The sequence below is a fragment of the Grus americana genome, chromosome 9 (genome assembly GCF_028858705.1).
Source record: "Grus americana isolate bGruAme1 chromosome 9, bGruAme1.mat, whole genome shotgun sequence".
Classification (NCBI taxonomy): domain Eukaryota; kingdom Metazoa; phylum Chordata; class Aves; order Gruiformes; family Gruidae; genus Grus; species Grus americana.
The window spans coordinates 18,275,219-18,296,548 of record NC_072860.1 but is presented as its reverse complement, the minus strand read 5'-3'; the positions used below and the strand labels follow the sequence as shown (position 1 = coordinate 18,296,548).

At 41.1% G+C, this 21,330-nt stretch overlaps 1 protein-coding gene across 1 annotated transcript; it reads left to right on the top strand.

The window, feature by feature from the left end:
* Positions 1-9,002: 9,002 nt before the first annotated feature.
* On the top strand, positions 9,003-20,392 carry LOC129209941 (cytochrome P450 2J6-like). Its single transcript, XM_054835253.1, has 9 exons — positions 9,003-9,173; positions 10,508-10,670; positions 11,818-11,967; positions 13,092-13,252; positions 15,191-15,367; positions 15,808-15,949; positions 17,666-17,853; positions 19,024-19,165; positions 20,214-20,392. The coding sequence occupies exons 1-9, from the start codon at positions 9,003-9,005 to the stop codon at positions 20,390-20,392; spliced, it is 1,473 nt and encodes a 490-aa protein (XP_054691228.1).
* The last annotated feature ends 938 nt before the right edge of the window (positions 20,393-21,330 follow it).

Sequence of the window (21,330 nt, the reverse complement as noted above, 5' to 3'; positions counted from 1 at the left end):
CACTAAGGTCTGAACTGAGCTTTACCATGGGAAAACCAATCTTTGTTCTCAGATATGGCTGTCCACCTTTCACTGAACTTGAAAAAGAAATTGAAACTGATATGTGGAATCGTTCAGTTAGCTTGAAATTAAAAGATGCTGGGATGCTACATCCCTACATGTGCAACTAGTACTCCTTGCTCTAATACATTTATACTGGGACAGTAAGGGGGACAGAAAACTTTGTTACAGTGCTCAGCTGACAAGTATTTATTTCTTGCTAGTTCAGCCTTCTGATCTATCATTTCTATGCTCTTGTTCAACCACTGGTTGAAGTACAGAGTTTTTGAAAGCTTGAGTTAAAAAACAAACTCCAAACCCTGTTTCTGAAAACAGGATAAAAAGCTTTTTTCAATTCGTTTAAAACTTTTTAGACCATTGTTTTGAGCAGTTAGAAGTTCATTCTGTTTATAAAAGCTGTTTATAGTTTCCAATTGTAGATGAGATTTTCCTGAATATAAGGCAATTTTTTTTTTTTTTCAAAATCCAGTGTTTGCACTGTCCATCTGCGATTCCAGTTTTCGTTTGGTCATGCAGTTCTCTCTTTTGCATCCATAAACTGAACATCACAAGGATATCTGGGGGTAAAACATCAATTCATCAAAAGCAGTTGCAAATGTGTCATACAATTGTGACCACATTGCTTAGAAGATTTTGCCTTAAAATGGATCAGACAGGGCATATTTGAGGAGTAATGTCTGCTGTGCTGGAGAAATCTCCTTATGATAGAGTTAATGACATTCTCTTCAGCCTGGAACATGTTACTAAAATGGGTGAGGAAAAGATGAGCAGTAGAAGAAGGGGGTACGTGTGATGTATGTATTTAGCAGGGTTGAATCTCTCTAGGAAGGACTAGTAGAAAAAAGTTTGGCCTTCACATTGCTGCAAGCATTTTTTTTTTTTTAAACAGACAAGTGGAGAAAACCAGCTGTGAAATGTGAACAAACACCATTCCCTGGCCTTGCTTTGTGTCTGCTAATTGTACAGTTTCTGGAGTTATAACATGCAAATATGCAAATACAAACTCTTGTGCTGTTTTGTCTCCTGGTTTCTGAAAGAACAAAGCAGTCAGCGTGATCTCCTTGCGAAGGTGGACAGGAAATACCAAGTGCAATAGCATAAGAAATTATCCTACTGTTTTTATAAGTATTTAATAGGAGAAGGAAGGACGTATTCCTTAGTAACAAAGCCTGTGAGGTTCCTAGGTCCGTGAAGAGATCTCGTTCTTCCTATTTATTACTGGATTTTTTTTTTCTAACTTGTGTTTTCCTGGAGCTGATCCAGCTCAAGCAGGCTGAGAATCTGCAGGATATCTTCACTTTGGAGAGGTCCCGGTGACTGAAGTTTGAGCCGAGGGGAGACTCCTGGCCACTCACCCTAAGCTAGCTGTGCCGATTTCTGGGACGTCACAGCAGATGGAAAAGGTGAGATCACTTTGATGTAGAAACTGCCCGGAAATAATCAACTGTCTTTTTATATGCCTGTTCCTGTTGTTTCCAGCACTGTTGTGTAAATGTTAATGGTCTGTTAGAGCAGCGGAGAGCTACTTTGTGTGTGTGGCTGTTCTGGCAGGAAGGAGTGGGGTGAAAATCAAGAAAAATGAAGGTGAGTGCAAATACCTGAAGCAAAAGGACAAGATCTGAGAAACGCGTTTGAAGGCTTCACAGAGGTTTTGAGGAGGAGTAGTTGATCTTTCAAGTACATATCCTGAGAATCTCTGCAAGCTGAGTGGATTTTCCAGTTGCTAAAATGGTTTATAAGATGTTCCTAAGAAAAATGTTTCCTGAAGCAAACAAGCCAGGAAGAAGTTGCTTTTCCCGCTCCCTACATTTCTCCAATTGTACGATAATTCTTCAGCTTCTGAGGCAGCTTTTTTCTCCTCTGTCCCCAGGGCCAGAACTGCAGCCTTGTGCTGTCCCATGCATGTTCGACATCCCTGCACTCCACCATAAATCGCCACTCCAGCTGTCGCACGAAACTGGAGGCCACAGAGGAGCTAACAGGGACGATACGTAAAAGTGATGGATGTTTAAGATGATGCATATTGTTTCCTGTGGTAGAAGATGGCTTTCCTGGTTTATATGAGAAACTCTGAAGCCTCTCTCAGCAGTATTACTGCAAGCAATAAAATTTCTTGGAGCGTACTGTCTATAGGAGGAGCAACAGTTTTGACCTCAAGGAGTATTTCTCAATCCCTTTTAACTCAACACCCACAGAACATTTTTGGGGAAAAAGGACCTTCCTGGACATTCCTACTTTAATGCATAAGCAATAACATAATAATTGGAACAATAAATAAAAATTAGGTCAATTTTTTTCACCTTTCCCCCCCCTTGTTTAACTTTGGGAATGTGTCCATGTACTGCAGTCACTTCATGTGCAATCGATTGAGAAACTTGTGTCTAAAGGACTGCATTTTCTTTGCCAGTATAAACTGCTAATCTCTTGCATATTAATTTGTTATATAGCATCAATGGCTACCACCCAACTTACCATTTGATCCATAAGTAATTGTCAAGTGCTGAAAGCTGCCAAGTGTGCTTGCCATCTTTCTTGAAAGTCACACTAGCAGAGTTGCTATAGGTGCTGGAAGTTATTTTCTGAAAGCAGGCGCTGAATGGCAAAGCCATAAGCACCATTGTCCCAGGGCTTTCTTCCATAGGAGACTCGGATAAACGTGGAGGGGCATTGATTAGATGTGTCCCTCCCTCCTTCCCTGAGGGAACTGGCAGAAAAGCAACACAGAACCAGCACAGAGGCAGATGCTGAGAGAGAGGGAAGATTAACAGGGCTTGTTGGGGCACAGTCCTGGCTGGAAGATCAATTGAGAAGGGAATTTCTTGCCACACACAGTGTATAACTCTCAATCCCCCTGTTGTCTTCATATTAGCACATCGCTGTGCGAGTCCCCGGCATTCAGCTCCCTTTGGAAGCAAGAAGAAAAAGCTTCCCCGAAGAGGGAAGAAATGCATGAGTCAGACTTCTGGCCACTGCACTTTATACAGGGCTAATTGTCACATTTGCTACTTTAGTAAAACAGATGTCCTCTGCTAGCAGCTTAATGCAGTTAGCGCGATATTTCAAAAGGCTGCTGTCCCTGCCACCATGCTGGAGATTTAGGAGTGTGCGCATATGATGGTTATTAAGCTTCTGTGCTACTGCTTGATTTTTTTTTTTTACTTAAAATATATAAAATCAAATACAGAAATATCACCTAAATCTTTCTCCAAAGTATTTTTAGAGACTTATTTAGGTTGCCAAGTCAACATCTCAAACCTGAAATGTTATAGAAAATAGCCCTGCTTGAGAAAAAGTGTGTGAGGAATGGTGGTGTAATTGAAGACTGAACCGCCAGTCACGATTTCAGGTTTGGTCAGAGGATGTGTTACCTTCTCGTGGTTACGAGCCATCCTGACCCTCTGTAACGCCCGTGTGGCTGCTTCTGCCTCAGTCTTCCCTTATTTTCTACCTCCTGTTGCTTTACTTCTGTTTGCCACACCCTAATTAAAGACTTTGGAGAGTTGTAAACACCTGACTGCAAAGGATTTACAATGGGAAGTGTAAGGTGGAGATAGGTAATGGGGTTGGTACAGCTCCACTTATACTAATCTGGGATAATGTATTGCTACAAGTAGAGTATAGTAATTAGAATATGTTATTGAGTTGTGCTGATTCTGCCTTTCATGTTTTGCATTTAAATTCCTACCATATAAATTTAGGGGTATTAATACTTGCCTGATTAGCAAGTCTGCTCCGTTACACATTTTAAATATAAATAATCCTGTAGTGCTGTGTAATTTCTTGCCTTCATATGTAGGAATAGATATCTTTGCCTTGACAGATCTAAATTGTGGTTAATAATGATAAAGTGCCCTGAGATAGTTGACGGAGTGTGAACTAAAGTAGTGAAATTATTGCTTATTTTTAGCATTGTATAAAGTACATTGGAGTTATAGGTCAGTGCTTATATCTTGAGGGTTTTGGGTTTGTTGGGTTTTTTTGGTTTGGGGTTTTGGTTTTGTTTTTTTTTTTTTTAACACTGGTTTAGAAGAACGCATCTTGTAAACTCGATGTCCTCATTTTGAAGGTACGAATTGTTTAAAGACAAAGACAGGGTGGGGGTCAGATTGGTCTTGCAATCATTTAGTCTTGCAATCTTTATTCATTAGCTTATTTGTTCACTGTTGTACATTATTGCAACCTTCTCAGCCTTTCTTTGTCTCCAAGTCTTCTCCTGTTTTAAAAGCTGCTTCTTATTTTGCAACCAGTGGTACATACACCTGCATCCTTTTCAAATTGTGTTTCTTCTCCATGTCCTTATTCCCTCTCTCTTGCATATGGCTCTTCTGGAAGCTGTGGGTTTTGATTGCTTTGTTGTCTGGGTCAGAGGTCCACATTCCCGCCTGTTCTGAGCATGTATCTGCCAAGCTTGCTATCTGCTGTCAACCTGGTAAAGAACATGCCAAGAGTGAAACGCTCACTTGCAGTGGTCCTTGCTGGGTAAGTTGGATCTAACCATCCTAAGTCAAGATCTGTCTCAAATATTATTGTCATTTTTTGTGCTGAAAACATGTAGCCATGTCAAGTCAGTCCCTGAAGCAGGTGCTTTCAGTTGAGAATGATTTTCTCTGTAATATGTCTATTCTGAACACAAAGATAGACTGACCAGGTCATTTCAGACTGCTGGGAGCTGAACAGCAGGGGAATACCATCCTCAGAGCATCCTCTATTTTGAGGTCAACCTCTTGGTCCTGGAGGGTGGCCATTGTTCTGCTTCAGAGTTTGTCTGTCCCTGGTGTGTCTGGACATGCTTGTGATCTCTTGGTCAGGCATGCCGAGGTACGTGTCCTCCAAATCCTCTTTTGCTCCTTCTCTCAATGAGATTGGCTACGGCACTCAGTAATCCTTGGCCTGCGCGTGGCTGAGGCAGGTTTGGTGCCAAGACTTCTGCACCTCTCAGTGCAGAGCTCCAGGAGATCATGTCTAACTCCTGGTCTTCCCACTGTTCTTGGGACAAACTGCTTTGCATTGTGTGGGTTTACATTTGACTGCACCACAACTGACCCAACGGTCACCATCTCTGTCAAGGATCTGGCTTCCTGACTTTCACTGTTCTCTTAGTCTTGAGATTTGCAAGCTTTATAAACATTTTTAGATTTTCTTAAATTAAAGGTTTAAGGTAATTGAAAAATATATTAAGCAATGTAACTTCAATACTACTGCTTTATCAACCAGATTTGTAATAGTTTCAAATAAAGAAAACATGTAACAATCTATTTTATGATATAGTTTTCTTTAATCTGTGAAATTTGAAGACTGCAGAATGAATACCTTTTGGTATGTAATGCTTTCTTTGGTTATTCTTAGGGTGAAAAACATGGGCAGTCAGCTACTGCTCTTGCCTCATCCAGTTCCTTTATCCCATGTACAACGATCCCCCAGAGGTTTTTAACTTGGAGTTTTGCTAATTGTTGTGAACATTTAAGAATCTTTATTTTGGTATCTAAATGTGACTTCTTCCTTGTCCTGTTGGCTTTTCCTTATTCCTATGTCAATAAAAATTATTTTTACCTGTGGTAAAAATTACCAAGCTTTCAACATTTTCCCAGCCTTTAATTGCAACTCTCCTGGATTTTAACTTCGGTGTATTTTTTTTTTGTGACAAGCTATTATGACACACTTTTGAGTGCTGAATTTCTGTCAGACTTTGTGGGAATCTCTTGTGGAGGTCGTTTGTTTAGCTCAACTCAAAAGTGCTCTGTCATCAGTGCCTTGTCATCACGCTTTTCCTTATTCTTGGCAGTCATTAGTAGTGCTGTAAAGAAACTGCTGATAGAGGTTGAGATGATAAACTGCTCCAGCTGGTAACATCAGCATTGCATTTTACAGTTTTTGGCGGTGCTTCTCTTGGATATTTCTGAAAAGATGGTATTTGTGGACTTTGAACTTCTATTTTTCCCCACAGGTCTGTACATCCTCACTAGCATCAATAGCACAGTGCCTGTTGTCCTACGAAAATGATCCTAATGTAAGAATGTTGATTTCAGCCTCTTCTGTAAAAACAGAAATCTCTTTTTCTGTCAGGCTTTAGAATTTGTCCTCTAACATCTTTTTTTACTCATCTTTTGCTGTTGATTTTCTTAACCCTTTGGGGAATTTTGTTTGCATCCTCAGGCTTGTTATGCAGAAATGATGGACATGATCTCAGGTACTTTGCATTTTCCTTCATCTTGAAAAATTTATCCATCTATTCCTTACACAGAGGAATCATCCAGTTCCCGGTAATTTCACCCAGAGAACATCACTTTTCTCTTTGGCAAACTCTCTGCAAGAAAAATTCTTGCAACAATTTGGACCAGGGATGCCAGGCCCATTTCTGTTGCCATTCCCTATTTTTATTTTGGATATTAAGCTCATGAACATTGTTTTCTTCTCACTCTTTGTGCCACGTCAAGTCCAGCCTTAATGCTCCCAATTACTGGGCACATTCCCGCTTATGAATTTTGCAAAGTTTCTGAAGGTAATTGTAGGTGAGGAGTTGAAAAGCTTAGCAATGTATTGTGCAGTTTCCACTTCTAAATATCATATATGTGAAGCCTCACTCAAAGCAATTGGCTGCTACTTTGTTCCCAATCTATGAACAGTTCTTGTGCTTTGGAGATCCTAATTCCCTACATTCCCTCTTACCGAATGTCTCAGTTTGTTCATAATATTTAAGTATCCATGTCCCAGAGCTGAAATGAAACATTTGCTTGCTCAAGGATATCAGGACCATGCTTGTTTGATTGTCACATTACCTGCATAGCTTTACTTTTGCAAGCATTGTACTAATCTCTCCGAAACTTAGTTCACAGTGTGCTTTTATGTTCGCTTAAAAATCTTATCAAAACTTTTGCTTCCTGATAACTTTCATTAAAACTTGCTGCTCTTGCCCTCTGAGTCCACTTCTTTGGACTGCTCTTTACTTGGGTTACTACCTTTTAGGAAAGCTGAGTTTTCTACCAAAAATATAAACCCAGCAAATATTGCTGATAGTGTGTCCGGAAGAGGAGGCATCATACAGGAACAGATCCATGCCAACACAAGATCCCTCAGCCTTGTTTCGTTCCCAGTACAGCCTATCCAGAGACATCAGGCACTGGTGTAAGTAACTATTCGTGCATCTGTGTTTCAGACAGTTGGAAAATTCTGAAAACACCGGAAAAGGAAAGGTGATGGTAACATCTGGTAGGATAAACTGCTCATTTGGCTTCATCTTGCTTCTGACACTGGTGATTTGATTCCGGTTAAATCTGACCCATCTTCTGGAAGAAGTGAATTTATTTACTGATCTCATAATACTACGCTAAGCGTGAAATGTCTAAAACTAAGCAATGGAATATTGATCAAACACATAAGAGATGAATATGATTGTATTTAGTCTATTCATGACATTTATGTAATTCAGCATTTCTTCTGACTTCAGCTGTCTGCACAAAACTAATTTTCTTCCATTTTTTTTTTCAAAATTTTAAACTTGATATTTTGGATTGAAGAAAAAAAAAAATCTTCTTTATATTTTGCTGAATCCAGCCTCACAGTGGCAGTTGTACCTGACTTGCACTGGTTTTAGCGAAGCCATGGAGCCCACCTCAGCCCACTTCCCACACATGCTGTCCATAACGTCTTGTTAGTTTTGCACAGATAAGGTCATAAAAAACCTGCTTTTCCACGCTGTCTTCACTGTGTAATGCAGGCATGTAGGTACCTACAATAGCTGCAAAGTCTGGCCAAATGAAGGAGTTGGATTGATATCACCAAGTCACATTACTTCCTTAATGTTGCCAGGTTTGCAAAATACTGCATTTATGTATGTGTTGGAGGGCAGGGCGATTTCTTGTTCAGACTTGTACTTCACTTTGCATGAAGACACTTTGTCTTTGCAGTGCAAGATAGGATCCTCTGGTAATTGACACATGGTGCTTTCCCCTGTCTGGGTTTCAAACTAGGTGTGAATCCCTTCATTATCAGAGGACAGGTTTTTTGATGTGTCCTGTAAACTTATTGATAACAGGTAATAATAGCTAGGGTTCTGAAACTGACTAAAAATGTAGAAAATAAGCCAAGGCAAATGAAGCCTTCAATTAGGTTACATACTAAAAAGATATAAAATAATTACAATTGGAATTTTATATTTAATTAATTTTAATATAACAAATTTCAATATTCTGATTTTTTAATTATTTAATTGTAATGTCAGTTTTAAGCATTATCTCCATGTCATTAATCCTCAGTTAACGAAACTGTTATTTTTGCCATTAACTGGAAAAAAATTTTGACTGAACACTCAAGGCCCATGTATCAGAAATTACACGTAACAACTTTATCTTCTAATTGCACACTTAGTCTGCAGCTACTGTTGGTTTTGCCTGTGTGACCTGTGTGTACTGGTGAGCAAATCTGAATTTACAACCACATTTAAAGATAAGTTAAGTAACATTTGTAACTGACGTGTAACACTCATAACCTGAATTCGGTGATTCTGAGATGAACAGCTATGTGGTTTTAAAGTTCCCAAGGCGGATGAAACTGAGTTTCACGCATACCCACAGATCAACAAGGGCTCTCACCTGGTGTCATTCCAATCCAGATCTCCCAGTACACACCAGCAGTTCCCTAATGCAAGCTTCAGGACAAACACCTTGAGTACAAGCAATTCCACATTTTCATACTGTGGCTTGCTGTAACCAGGTAGGTATGCTTTTGGTCGGGAATCAGCTTGGTGTATCTCAGTATGGGAAAGGTATGGGGTGCAGGAAAAGGGCAGGCAGTGATAAAGAGGGAGGGACAGAGGGAGGGAAAGGAACTGAGACTTTACAGAACTCAGTCTGCAGAGAGAACTGGTGGAACAAGAAGGAAAATCACCTTTTCCAAGCTCCAGTACCTTCTTTTTGATAGAGACAAGCTCATAAATCAGCTGTGAAATGCTGACAATAACTCAAGCTTTTGTAGTCCTGATCATTTTTTTGTTAATTATTGAGTTTTTCAAACTGCAAAAGGCATGCAAGCAATTCCCTCCTGGACCAACTCCTCTCCCATTGCTTGGAAACTTGGTGCACCTGAACTTTCAGTTTCATCGGGATCTTCTGATGGAGGTATTTATTTTAAGATGCTCTTAATTGGTTAATTTTCATCACAGCTTAAACAAAACAGATATGTTAATAGCAAAGTGAAGTTTTTAAGCCTTAGAAAGTTATAGACAAGGTGTGGATATACAAAGATCAACTCAATTCCTACATTCAGGTCACATTCTTATGTGGAATATGTCATCCTCACAAGAAACTTAATGTCCTTAAGAATCAAATAAACTTGGGGATAGGGTTTCTGACTTGTTACTGAAGTCGGAGAATCCCAATAATTGAAAAGATGCTTCTCCATTGCTGATAAGTCCATATGTGTTACTTTGTAAAATTCTGATGCACTAGCATTGTGTAATTTGATCAGAAAGTGGGTAATATGGTGCCTGTGTATGTAAGCTTGCAGTACAGAAAGGACATATGCTCCCCATCTTCCAACACCTCCTTAAAACTACTTGTTTGCCTCTTGTTTTTAGAGACAGCTGCTCCTCCCCAGGCCAACTCAGTCGCTCCCTGTGCCCTGGCAGTAATTCTTCTAATGGTTTGCAGATGACCTCTAATTCAGATCTATGCTTGAGACAGTAGGCATGAATCATTGAGTGCAGAGCAGACTCAGGCAGTGATGCTGCACCAGGGAAAGGAAAGCCAGTATCCAAAGAATTATAAGGAGAATTGAGTGACTAGTGTGATCAATTGGATGTAATTCTGGTGCCAGCTTAGACACTGTCTCTCTTTTGTATCATGTTGGGTGTGTTGGAGCAAAGCTTCATTCTTGGACAAAGCTTTTTCCAGAAACGATTGAATTTCCTGTCATACACCTGGATACCTCTGCTGTCTCCAATGGTCAGTGCTCTCCCCAGAGTTGTGAGGAAACCCTGGACCCAGCTGGAGCCCACTGGCAGTTTGTGGCTGTGGACTCCACCTCCTCTCCTGGAGCACACAGATGGAGCAGGTCTAATGAGTTGGTTTCCTTTTGCAAAGGAATGGCTAGCTGGAGGCGTATAGCTCTGGAGAGGTGCAGAGTGTGGTTGTTCAGCTGACAACATACAAATGTTGGGGTTGGCTGTGATGTAAAATACAAAGTTTTCTTTCTTTTGCTGCAGTGTTGCTGCAGCCTGTGCTATGAAACAAAAATCAGTCATCGCCCCCCACCCCGCGGTACATAAAATTGGCTGCAGAAAGCCCTGTTCTCAGAAAAACAACAGTCATTTCTGCTTCTAACTATAATTATATTAATGGGGTGATGTTCTCCACACAAAACTGGCCATTGGGCTGGTGAATAGCAGGTGTAGTGTCCGTTTGAGATCTATAGGATTTTATCTGTTCTTTTCTGCCATCTTTTCCACTTACAGCTGGCAAAAACTTATGGTAACATATATACTTTGTGGTTCGGGTGGGCCCCAGTGATCATACTGAATGGATATCAAGCTGTGAAGGATGGCATGACTACACACCCTGAAGATGTTTCTGGGAGGATGGTATCTCCTTTCTTCAGAGCAATGGCCAAAGGAAAAGGTGAGATTTTCCTGCCATAAACAGTTGCAGAGGAATGTTGACTTGGCAAACCATCCTGCCTTGTTAGACCCTCTACCCTCCCATTCAGACCGCTCTTCCATCAGATACTGTCCAAATCCTCCCTTAGCTCTAGAGAAGAACTCACTGTTTGCTGCGATGCCTTTTGTCCTGAGCTTTCCCACGCCTGGGAAACACTCCAAATCAGGCTGTTTATGGTGACCTTTTTGCTGTGTTCAAGAAGTATGTGATCCCAGCTCAGCCCTCAGCAATCTTGCCCTCCTCACAGAATAATCCAACTTGCTGCACATGATTTTGCTGTACATTACATGAATGCAAAGCTTGTTTATATGTTTGGTAACCGTGTATATTACAGTTGCCAAACACCTTCCATCATGAGCAAGAGACCTGTAACACCCTCCTTGAGAAGTCTCATTGCTGTGTTGGCAGCCACTCTTAAACACTTGGTGAATAACCTTTGCTTGTGAGAGTACCTCTGACACATGAAAACCCACTTCTCCTTAGTGTATTTTAGCAGTCTGAAGTCTTTTCTTTTTCCTCCCCTGCATTTGCTATACCAAAGCAAGCATAGATTGTTTAAAGCTGGGTAAAGCATCACCATCACAGCTCTTCAGGTACCCACTAGTGCAATTTAACGATCAGTGGAGTGGTCTTCCTTCCAGAGGAGAAACAGGGCCCGAATGTCACTTATCCTTCCCCTTCATCACCTCAACCTACAAGCATCACACTAATTGATCTATATCTCCATAAACATACCCTGGCCCTGTATGCCACCCTGTAGAAATTCATCCAGTTATTCCTGTCTTGAGCATGGTCGCTTGCGTATGACTAAAGCAGATCTTCTAAAAAGGCGTCTTAAGGTTGTTTACTTTTAAGACATCAAGAAATGGAGCAGTCAACAAATGCTTAGATTGCTCTTTTCAAAGATTAACTACAAACAATACGAAGAACATACGATCTAGTTATAGTTTGGGTATGTTTGGCCATGATTTCTGGTTACTGATAATTTCACTTAAAGATACTTGTATCACAGTGTATTCCCTGATTTACTCCATGTATTTTATAATATATTTTTAAATGAATTGTTCAAGTCTATGGCAAATACTAATATGCCAGGGAATACCCTCAGGTATTATACTGGCAAGTGGTCGCTCCTGGAAGCAGCAGAGACGCTTTGGTATAATGACTCTACGCAGTCTGGGAATGGGGAAAAAAGGCCTGGAGTATCGAGTGCAAGAGGAGGCCTCTCACCTGGTGGAGTTCTTTGGGAACCTAAAAGGTACCTATCTGCTAAGAAACCAGATACTTTTCAGTCCTGGATCCATATCTTCAATATGCAAACTTACCTACCCCTTTCTAGGGCCGGGGTAGGTGCAGAGGGGTGTATCCAAACTTACCAAAGCCCAAAGAGCAGACAGAGCCATAGTATCACAAGTGGGAATTTCTTTCTTAAAAAGCTGTTCATAAATCTAACAAAGTTGGGAACTTCTGAAATTCCAGCTCCATGGGCTTATCGTTTGTCTAAGATATGATTGCACAATGATACGATGTCACTGAACTGCACAGCCAAGCATTCTCAGGCTGCCTACAATAGGTAACCAAAGAGTATTGCAGAGCTTAGTCATTTCTCTAAATCTCTAAATTTCAATGACATTAGGTGCCATGAGGTAAACTGGATATTTTAGTGTCTGTCTGGCTAAGTAGCTGTTCACAAGAGAATCAAAGGAAGTAGTAGGTGGGAGGGAACTTCAGCGGATTATCAGGTTCACCCTCGAATCCAAGCCAGGATCATTTCTATCCAAATCATTTTTGATGGATGTCTGTCTCATAACTTTAAAAAAAATCATCAGAGATATGATGATCTACTGTTCACAGTTGAGACTGTAATAATTTTCTTATGTATACTTTGCGGTTCCTATCCATCTGTTCTGCTTCCTAAACCTTCCCAAATTCCTTCAGTCTTTCCTCCTAAGTAGTTTTTTTACATTTTATTTTATTTATTTATTATATTTATTTATTATACATATTTTACATGTCTGTCACTGTCTTCTCTTAGTGCACCTCCAGAGACATTTCTTCCTTCTCACATTCTGACTTGTTTTCTTCCACACAACTGAGGCCAGTAGATTTGATATGATATCCTCTAATGGATCATAGCTGTACAATGTTATTTCACAGGAAGGGATATGAGATTGTTTTAGAGCTATGAGGGAGCAGTTTAACAGTGTCCTTTGCGCTGAGACTACGTTTTATTTTCATGAATACACACATTACTGCCACATTTCTGTCCCTATTCATGACCCAGCTGGATAAAGAGAACATTTTATGTAATCTCTTGTCCTATCTGTGTAAGGAACACCTGAAGAAAACATTGAGAGTGAATACCAGTTACTGTGTTTGCAGGAAGACCTGTGGATCCTTCTTTCCCCCTTTTCCATTCTATCTCAAATGTAATTTGTGCTCTGGTTTTTGGATATCACTTCTCTGACGACGACAAAACCTTCCATGAACTGATCAGTGCCACAGAGAATTTATTCAGATTTGCAGGCAGCTTTGTTCATCAGGTGAGTAAATAATATACTTTTTTTTTTTTCTGAAATAGGTAGAAAATGGAAGTGTGGATGTAAAAATGCATCTTCACTAAATACAGAGCAACTGGCAAATGCAAACTGCGTGCTAAGAGGTGTCCTTGGGGACCTCAGTACTGCCTCCTTGGTTTTGAGGTCATTTTTAAGAACTTTCTTGTTTCTTTGCTAGTTTAGGGGACATCTCTCTGTTGACTCCTCGCTTTAAGTCTTTCAGTATTTCTGAGACTGTTAACAGAAACCTTTAAACTTAATTTGAGACTGGAGTTCATAATAAATTTGAACTCTGCAGTGCTGCTCCTCCCACCTCTATTTACTTTTCTCCTCCAGAAATGGGTATCATTGAATTCACTGTTCTGCTTTTTACTACTCTGCAAATTGTATGCTGACAATTTTCTTTTTTTCCTCCCTCACAAATACAAAAATATTCATTATTAATCTTTCCATTACATCATTATAGCGTGCAATTCACACATTACAAAAACAATACATACATTCTCTGACAGTCTCACAATTCAAATTCTGTCAGAGATTTTTTGGTAGGTACCTCCCACAACTTACCATAAAGGCCAACTTTGCACTTGAAGTTTTCCCCATGAATTAGACTTTGTGCTTTAGACCCTGAAAGAGGGACAAGCTGGGTGTAATGGGGACTGTGGAGGGCTGAGCAAATTCCATTGACATTAGAGTTTTATAGGAAAAGGCAAACTAAAATGCTGATGTGGTAGTAAAACTTTTCAATAAATCTGTCATATGAGGGTAGCACTAAACAACTTTGTCATAGTAAAAAACAGAAAAATAGATGAAATTTGTGGACGATCAAAGCCAGGAGACCTGAACAGTACAGAGGAGATTCAGGATATCCTGCTGCAAGAGCTTGTAAGCACTGCAGATTGGAGTTATAAGAATGGAACAAGTTGTAATAGTACAAAATTAAGTTATGAAACATATTGGGAATTAATGAGATTAATATCTGCTGTGAGCTTAGAACATTTTAGTGCAAAGGTTAAGAGGAAAGGGACTAGTGTAAACTAGTGGCTAACAGGATGCAAAAAGCAAAACGAATCTTAGAGTGCATCCAGCACTATTTTCCCTTTAGATCCAGAGAAGTGTTAAAGTAGGTTCTGGTGTATAATAATCTGTGGGACCTATTCCAGGGCTTTGGACACCTTATGCTGTGAGTCTGGAGTGAAACAAAGGTAGAGAAGTGTTAATGGAATGAGCTACAAACTATCACTTAAAATTTGAGACACTTTGCTTGTTAGGTCTGAAAGAACAAAGAGAGGAGATGATAGAAATGCTGTTTGCTTGGCAGGGTGGAATGGCGGATGTTGCAAAGAGAGAACTATCCAAGCTAGAGGACAATACTGTGAGCTGACAAATGTGAGTGTAATAGTCAGCAGATTGAAGGTGTATTATTTTTAGCCATCAGAACAATTATTGGTCCTGTAGCAGTCAGGAGGACTCTGATGGGGAAAATTAAATTAGCTCTTAGAGCGATACCCAGTCTACACTTTCCTTCTGTGAGCTCCACAAAATCCATCAGTTACTTGAGACTGCAGACTTGTTAATTTTAGTAGCCACACAGTACCCAGAAAGGATGTCTTTACATTTTGAGTGTGTGGGAGCTACAGTCTCCAACTGTGCAGGAGTAAGGTCTTCTGGTGATCTGCATTAGACAAGTAAACTTACTGGCATGAGCAGAGTGATATCAGTACTGCTTTCACCCCCAGAAATGTGTCAAAATTACTTGTAAAGTTTTCCCATATGATGGCAAAAATCTACTCAAAGCAATGCTAATTTGTTTATTCCACTATCAACATTTCCAGCCAGGACAATTCAGCCTTTTGGTATTTCTAAAAGCAGCTTGGTAACTGACAGGTAATTCACACTACCTCTTGTGTGTCACTCCTGCAGCTGTATGAAATCTTCCCCTGGCTGATGTGCCGTCTCCCTGGTCCTCATAAGAAGGCATTGTCTTGCTATGATGTCCTGAGCTCTTTTGCAAGGAAGGAAATCAGAAGACATGTGGAGAGAGGGACACCAGACGAACCACAGGATTTCATTGACTTCTACCTGGCTGAGATAGAGAAAGTAAGCGTTCATTCTGCCTGATCACACGTTTATGGATTATAAGGTCAAACAGACCATTAAATCATCCAGTCTGACCCCTTCTATCATAGTTTCTTACATTTTATAAGCTTCTTAATGTGAATACGGTAGCTTGGGACTTATTGACTCATGTGTCCCAGAAAGACATCCAGTTTAATGTTTTCGTTACATGAATGAATTACCACAAAGTATGTTAGGGTGTGAACTCATGAGCCATCATCTGCTTTCCATAAATATCCATGTGTATACTTCAAACCTGTAGTAAATATGGGACAGTTTATGTCTGTAGGTTACACAACTTTGGTAGACCACCTCACCTTCTACAGCAGGGTACCATGTGTTTACAATGGGCTTAAATACACATGCATGGATAGTTACCCTGAAATAGCTGACATGCTTCAACTTTTTATCATCATCTACAGTCTAAAGATGTGGTGAAGCCCAAGTATGACGAAGACAATTTGGTATATGTTATAAATGATCTTTTCCTTGGTGGATCAGAGACCTCAAGCACAACATTGTACTGGGGACTGCTCTATATGGTTGTGAATCCAGACGTCCAAGGTGAGAGGGATTTTTGCTGTGAAATGCTGTGGGTACTACAAATGTTAATGATGGCTGAATATAATGAGTTGCAGGCACAAAAGCCACCAGTTGAGCCTGGCTCTCACTCTCTGAAAACACAAAGAATGGAAGCAGAGGAAAAAAAATCAGAGGCCCATCCTATGACCTGACCAAACCAGGTGGCTGAAGGCACTTGCAGTGAGATAAAAGTTAGCTCTTGGCAGTGACAAGTCAGCAAGGTGCTCTGTGTGGAGAGTTTGCCGGCTGACTGATGGCAGCAGGAACAGGGATCAAAGCTCTAATGACTCTTGTCTACACCAGACATCGTTCAGGTATGAGGAGTGCTAATGCAGCTTTGCTGTGTTTGCCACCGTCAGCCTACGCTCTCTTCCCCTCCTGGCACAATGCTCCTTGCTGAGCGCACCAATACTCCCAACAACCCACTGCATCCCTGGCTGGACAAACCAGCTGGACAGATCGTGGCAGGTTATGAAGGGCTGCAGGTTGCCCTAAGGAAGGCCGGTGGTCCTGGTAGAGATGGCTGCCTCTTCCTGTATCTTTCTTGTCATTAAACGGGGAGAGAGAGATACAAGATAATTTGCACAGTGCAAATCCACAGACTTCCTTGAAGAATGCAGTGACTCCTGTCTGCCTTTGCTGAGTGCTTCATGCACAAGGCTAGACAGTGGGCATCCATGGAACAGGGGTTGCTCAGGGGTGGCCTCAAGGTTTCAGTAGAGCATATTCTGAGTGTAACCGGGCGATGGTGTTAGCATCTAGTCTTTAAATAACCAGTAATGTTTGTTGCAGTTTGTTCATAAAGCAGCATGCAAACCTTAGAAGAAAACAAAATATGAAAGTGGAACATCTGCAAGGGATGGAAAGACTGTAGATATAGAAAAAGAAGTTTAAGGGGAGGATTCTGGCTATCTGACATGTAGAGGTGGTGTTTGCAGGCAAGAACTGCTGGCAGTACACACAAACTGTCCCTGTCTGAGTTAATATTGCAAAAGAGGTTGCTTATCTAATTAACACCAATTCCATTAATGCCTTTGTAGATCCAGGCTGAGTTTCCTCATCCACATGTATGTCAGGAAGAGAAAGGATACGGCCGGGTTTAAGGAGGACTCAGGTCCTCCTGGGGTGGGTGGCTCTTCCATCTGTTGTGCTTGAGCACTGAAAGCAAGGGAGATACCTGTGTTCCTGCAGCTCAGTGGGAGGCTGAAAACGATGTGGCATTGACTGCATATTTACATCCAAGGTTTTAGGCTGATTCAGGTGTTGTTTGTTCATACAGTATGTTGCCATACTTGGACCAACTCTGCTCAACTCATCCCTTGCACTGGGTGTTAATATCCAAGGTATTTATGTCAATTTTGCAAATGTGGTTTAGATTTTGAGATAAAGTAAACTAAGCAATCCCTAAATACCTTCAAACCTGGAGCAGAGTGACCCACTCTACACCCACCAAGCATTCTGTAAGATAAATGTCAGAGCTGGAATAAGTACAGTATAGTCCTTGCTTATGATTCTGGACCACACTATTAGTTGGGGGTTTTTTCCTGTTTATTTTCATATATTAAACTCAGGCATTAAGTCATATTAAATCACAGGTTATAGAGTGAATGTACTATGTTGAAATAATACATTTTCCTGTTGCCAGTTAAAATATTGTATACATTTTTCCCATCTGAAATGGTGAATATTTCTCCACAGAGAAAGTGCAGAAGGAGCTGGACACTGTTTTGGGTCCTTCTCAGTTAATTTGCTATGAGGATCGGAGAAAACTGCCCTATACAAATGCTGTGGTTCATGAGATCCAACGCTTCAGCAACATTGTGTTTGTTGGCATGCCCAGAGTGTGTGTGAAGGACACAACGCTGCTAGGATTCCCGGTCAAAAAGGTACAGACACGTTTTCAGCCTCTGCTCTTCCTTCGGCAGAGACATTTAGCTTTTATTCCAGTTTTGTAACCTGTTTTCCATCTATAAACTATTCTCCATATGACCCAGGAATGTGGTTCCTGGGGAAGAGTTACCATTTGTGGCTCCAGGAATGACATAAGTCTCTCACTCAGCGTGCTGATGCTCAGACAGCTGATAAAACCCCTTCCCGGGGCACAGAAGCCTCAAGCTCCTGCCCTGCTGATCAACAGCTCTGCTTGGCTGGGGAGGGACTGAGAGGAGAAACTGGTTTGCCAAAGTACTGGTTAAGACATCCCTGCCCAACTTAGCACTGCCGGCACTCCTGAGACGGAGGAATGGCTTGTAGCTCCACTGACTCCATCAGCTGAGGAACCTGCCTGGATCTGTAACAGCTGAGACACCGTCAGCTGTAGCTGACAGTGAGGGAGTTACTCCCAAATACTGCTGAAAACACATATTCATAGCCTGTAAGACATTTTTTAGTGATGTAAGCTACACTGGGTGCCAGTTCTCACTGGAAAACACTAACAAGAAACAGGAATTAGTTGATTTTATTGCAAGAGAGATGGGAAAGGCCAGCACCATTACTGGCATCTGGGACTGGCCCCACCTAACTCATTTTGTGGAGAAGTTTTCGCTCTGTTCTGTCTGCTGCTGGCAGCCAGGCAGCTAAGGCACGCGAACTGGTCTGCTGGGAACAGCCAGTAAAGAAAAAGCCTGAAGTACTGCTGCTAAAAGGGCTCAGAGGTTGTTGTCACTGAAGTATTGCAGTTATTTCTGGATGCATTTTTCTCTCTTTTAAGCCTGAAAGGAGGCTTCCAGCTCTGTTACCTGAATATCAACAAAAGAGCTGTTGATACTTCACTACTAGAAGTGTTATTTAAGATTAGTAGTAAAAGTGGTCACAATGCAGTTGTACCACCACTAACGCTGTTAATACCCGCTGACATAGCTGCAGGGCTGAGAACTGATAATTTCCAACTCAGAAAATGATCACAAACTCTAATTTTCTAGGAGAATGGTCTTCTAACCACATCATATCTGCTCATTACAAAGAAATGGCAGCAAGCAGCAGGTTTGTCTGCCAGGCAGAAACTGGTGGGTGAGAGGCTAGTAGATGGAACTGAATCAACAGTTTCTTCCTTGCAGGGCACCATCATTATGCCAAATATAGCATCTGTTCTGTATGACCCTGAGCAATGGGAGACACCTCGACAGTTCAACCCTGGCCATTTTCTGGATAAAGAAGGAAACTTTACACCTCGAGAAGCCTTCTTACCATTCTCAGCAGGTAAATGGGCCGGCAGTTCAAACCGATCCAACAGATTAGATGAAGAACACTGAAGTGTGAGACTATGGTATTTCTTCAGGTAACATCTTCTGTCTCTGCTGTTTGCTGCTTTTAAAGAACAGTACTGGCAAGGAAGATGCTGCTTCTTAGGAAACTGTAGTGGGAATCCCACTCAAACTCCTGAACCTCCTAGGCTTATTACATGCTGCAGTCTTCCACAGGTTTTGTCTGTAGTATATATGTTTTTCTTCCTGAGAAGCAATGTGTCTTGTTTGTACTGGAGTTACTTGCAATCCCTTTTAAAGGAACAAGCTGAAAGAAAAGCAGAATGCATCCGGGCAAACAAAGGATTAAGTTCTTGCTTACAGAACGGAAAATCCAGTTGCAAAAGAAGGAAATAAGATAACAATGCACAGTTAGAGATCACACTTAGCAGTAAAGTTCCTACTCTGTTGTTTTTTGTTTAGTTTGTTGATATAGCAGACTTGTCACTTCAATGTCCATCCAGGAGTGGTTTCTTAATGGAAATGGCTTTTTCTTTCATTTCTCTGCTCATCTGGAAATGTGAATGTATTATTCACCTGTTCTGCTCATGCCATTGGTTTCAGTGAGGAACCCCTGGAAATTAACTTTAGGCCTCTTGCTTTGCTGTAAATGACCAAGCCTTTGTTCAATTGCAAATGCTATTGCTAAGTAATTTTGATCCGCTGACTTTAACTCACTAAGAAACCATGTGCAAACAGCTGGCAGATACTTTGTGTATGACCTTGAAGCTCAACATCTCCTGTAAAAGGAAAATAATTTTCTGCCAGGTCAAGCAAGGTCAAGAAAGAAATGATGGTGGTACCTCAGGGATTTTCACTGAGATTTTCATTTGGTGTCTCTTAACCTATGACATTGGATGCGATCTTTCTGAGAAAGAATTCACAAAGTTTTAGTTCTGTGGCTTTCATGATCCTGGCCTTGAACAAAAAAAGACCCCTCTGCTTATAACAAGAATGAACAAAAATTCCTAGATACTCACTGTCCTTCCCTCTTCCTTCTGCAGGGCACCGTGTGTGTTTGGGGGAGCACCTAGCAAGGACTGAGCTCTTCATTTTCTTTGCCAACCTGCTGCGGGCATTCACCTTCCGGCTCCCTGAGGGGGTCACGAAGATCAACACAGAGCCCATTTTTGGGGGTACGCTGCAGCCCCACCCATACAGGGTTTGTGCCATTCCACGCTAGGGTGCAACACGTCACAGACCAGCATGAGACAGACACCTTTACCTCAGTGAATTTCCTCTCAAATGTATAAACCTTCTTCTACTAGCCAGGATATTGATATTAGTCTATCCCAGGGCTATTCAGAAAGCAGATGCAAGCCAAGGTCCAGACTACCAGTACTTTTGGTCTGGTCCTTGTGAAAGTCCCACATATTCTCACAAGGATCTTAACCATGTTCTCCTCTTGGAGAGCACTTGAAGCAAGACGCTATGGTTCCCAGCTGAAGCCAGCGGGCTGTGTCTCCGTGTCCTAGCCAAGCAGAATCGTCATGATGCTCGTTCCTGAGCAAACCTCAGTAAAATTCAACAGAGAATCTCAGCAAGAGCCAAGCAGGTCTCATTTCTGTGAGTGGTTTGATGACCTCAAGTAATTGGACTCTGGAAAATGCACTTTTAAAGCCCTATTTTGGTTTTACTGTCCTGAACTTGGACACTTTAATTTGTTGACAGGTTGCAAATAAAAAAAAACCCACCAAAAATCAACACCCCAAACCCAGGAAATGCTTTAGAATGTGAGTACATTAATATCTAAATTTGATGTATCTCTCACGTAGAAGATAAAGAGAGTCAATCTAAAGTTGAAGAAAGAAACTTAAATTTGGTGTTTACTAGCAATGTGAATGTGTGACTTGGCAGCCTGAGCATTGTTATAATGTATTGCCAGGTAGTTTGTTGTTTGGTTGGTTGGTTTGTGGTTTTTTTAAAATGAGCTTTCTATGATGTAGAATCATGCCATTATCAATCCTGCTTGGATGAGGCATAAATGTGGGATGAGATATTCACTTTGCCAGTGGGTCTCACAGCTAACTTTGCAGCAGAGGAATGCAGAGACTTTTGAAGGCAGTGTCTAGGGCCTATCTGAACACTCAAATGTTCCCCATTTTCTCTGGGCCCTTTTCT

Excerpts from the sequence above, each read along its gene's own strand:
- LOC129209941 (XM_054835253.1), top strand. The coding sequence starts at position 9,003 with ATGCTGACAATAACTCAAGCTTTTGTAGTCCTGATCATTTTTTTGTTA. Across the intron at positions 13,253-15,190 it reads CAGGCAGCTTTGTTCATCAG|CTGTATGAAATCTTCCCCTG; the intron begins GTGAGTAAATAA and ends TCACTCCTGCAG. Across the intron at positions 15,368-15,807 it reads ACCTGGCTGAGATAGAGAAA|TCTAAAGATGTGGTGAAGCC; the intron begins GTAAGCGTTCAT and ends CATCATCTACAG.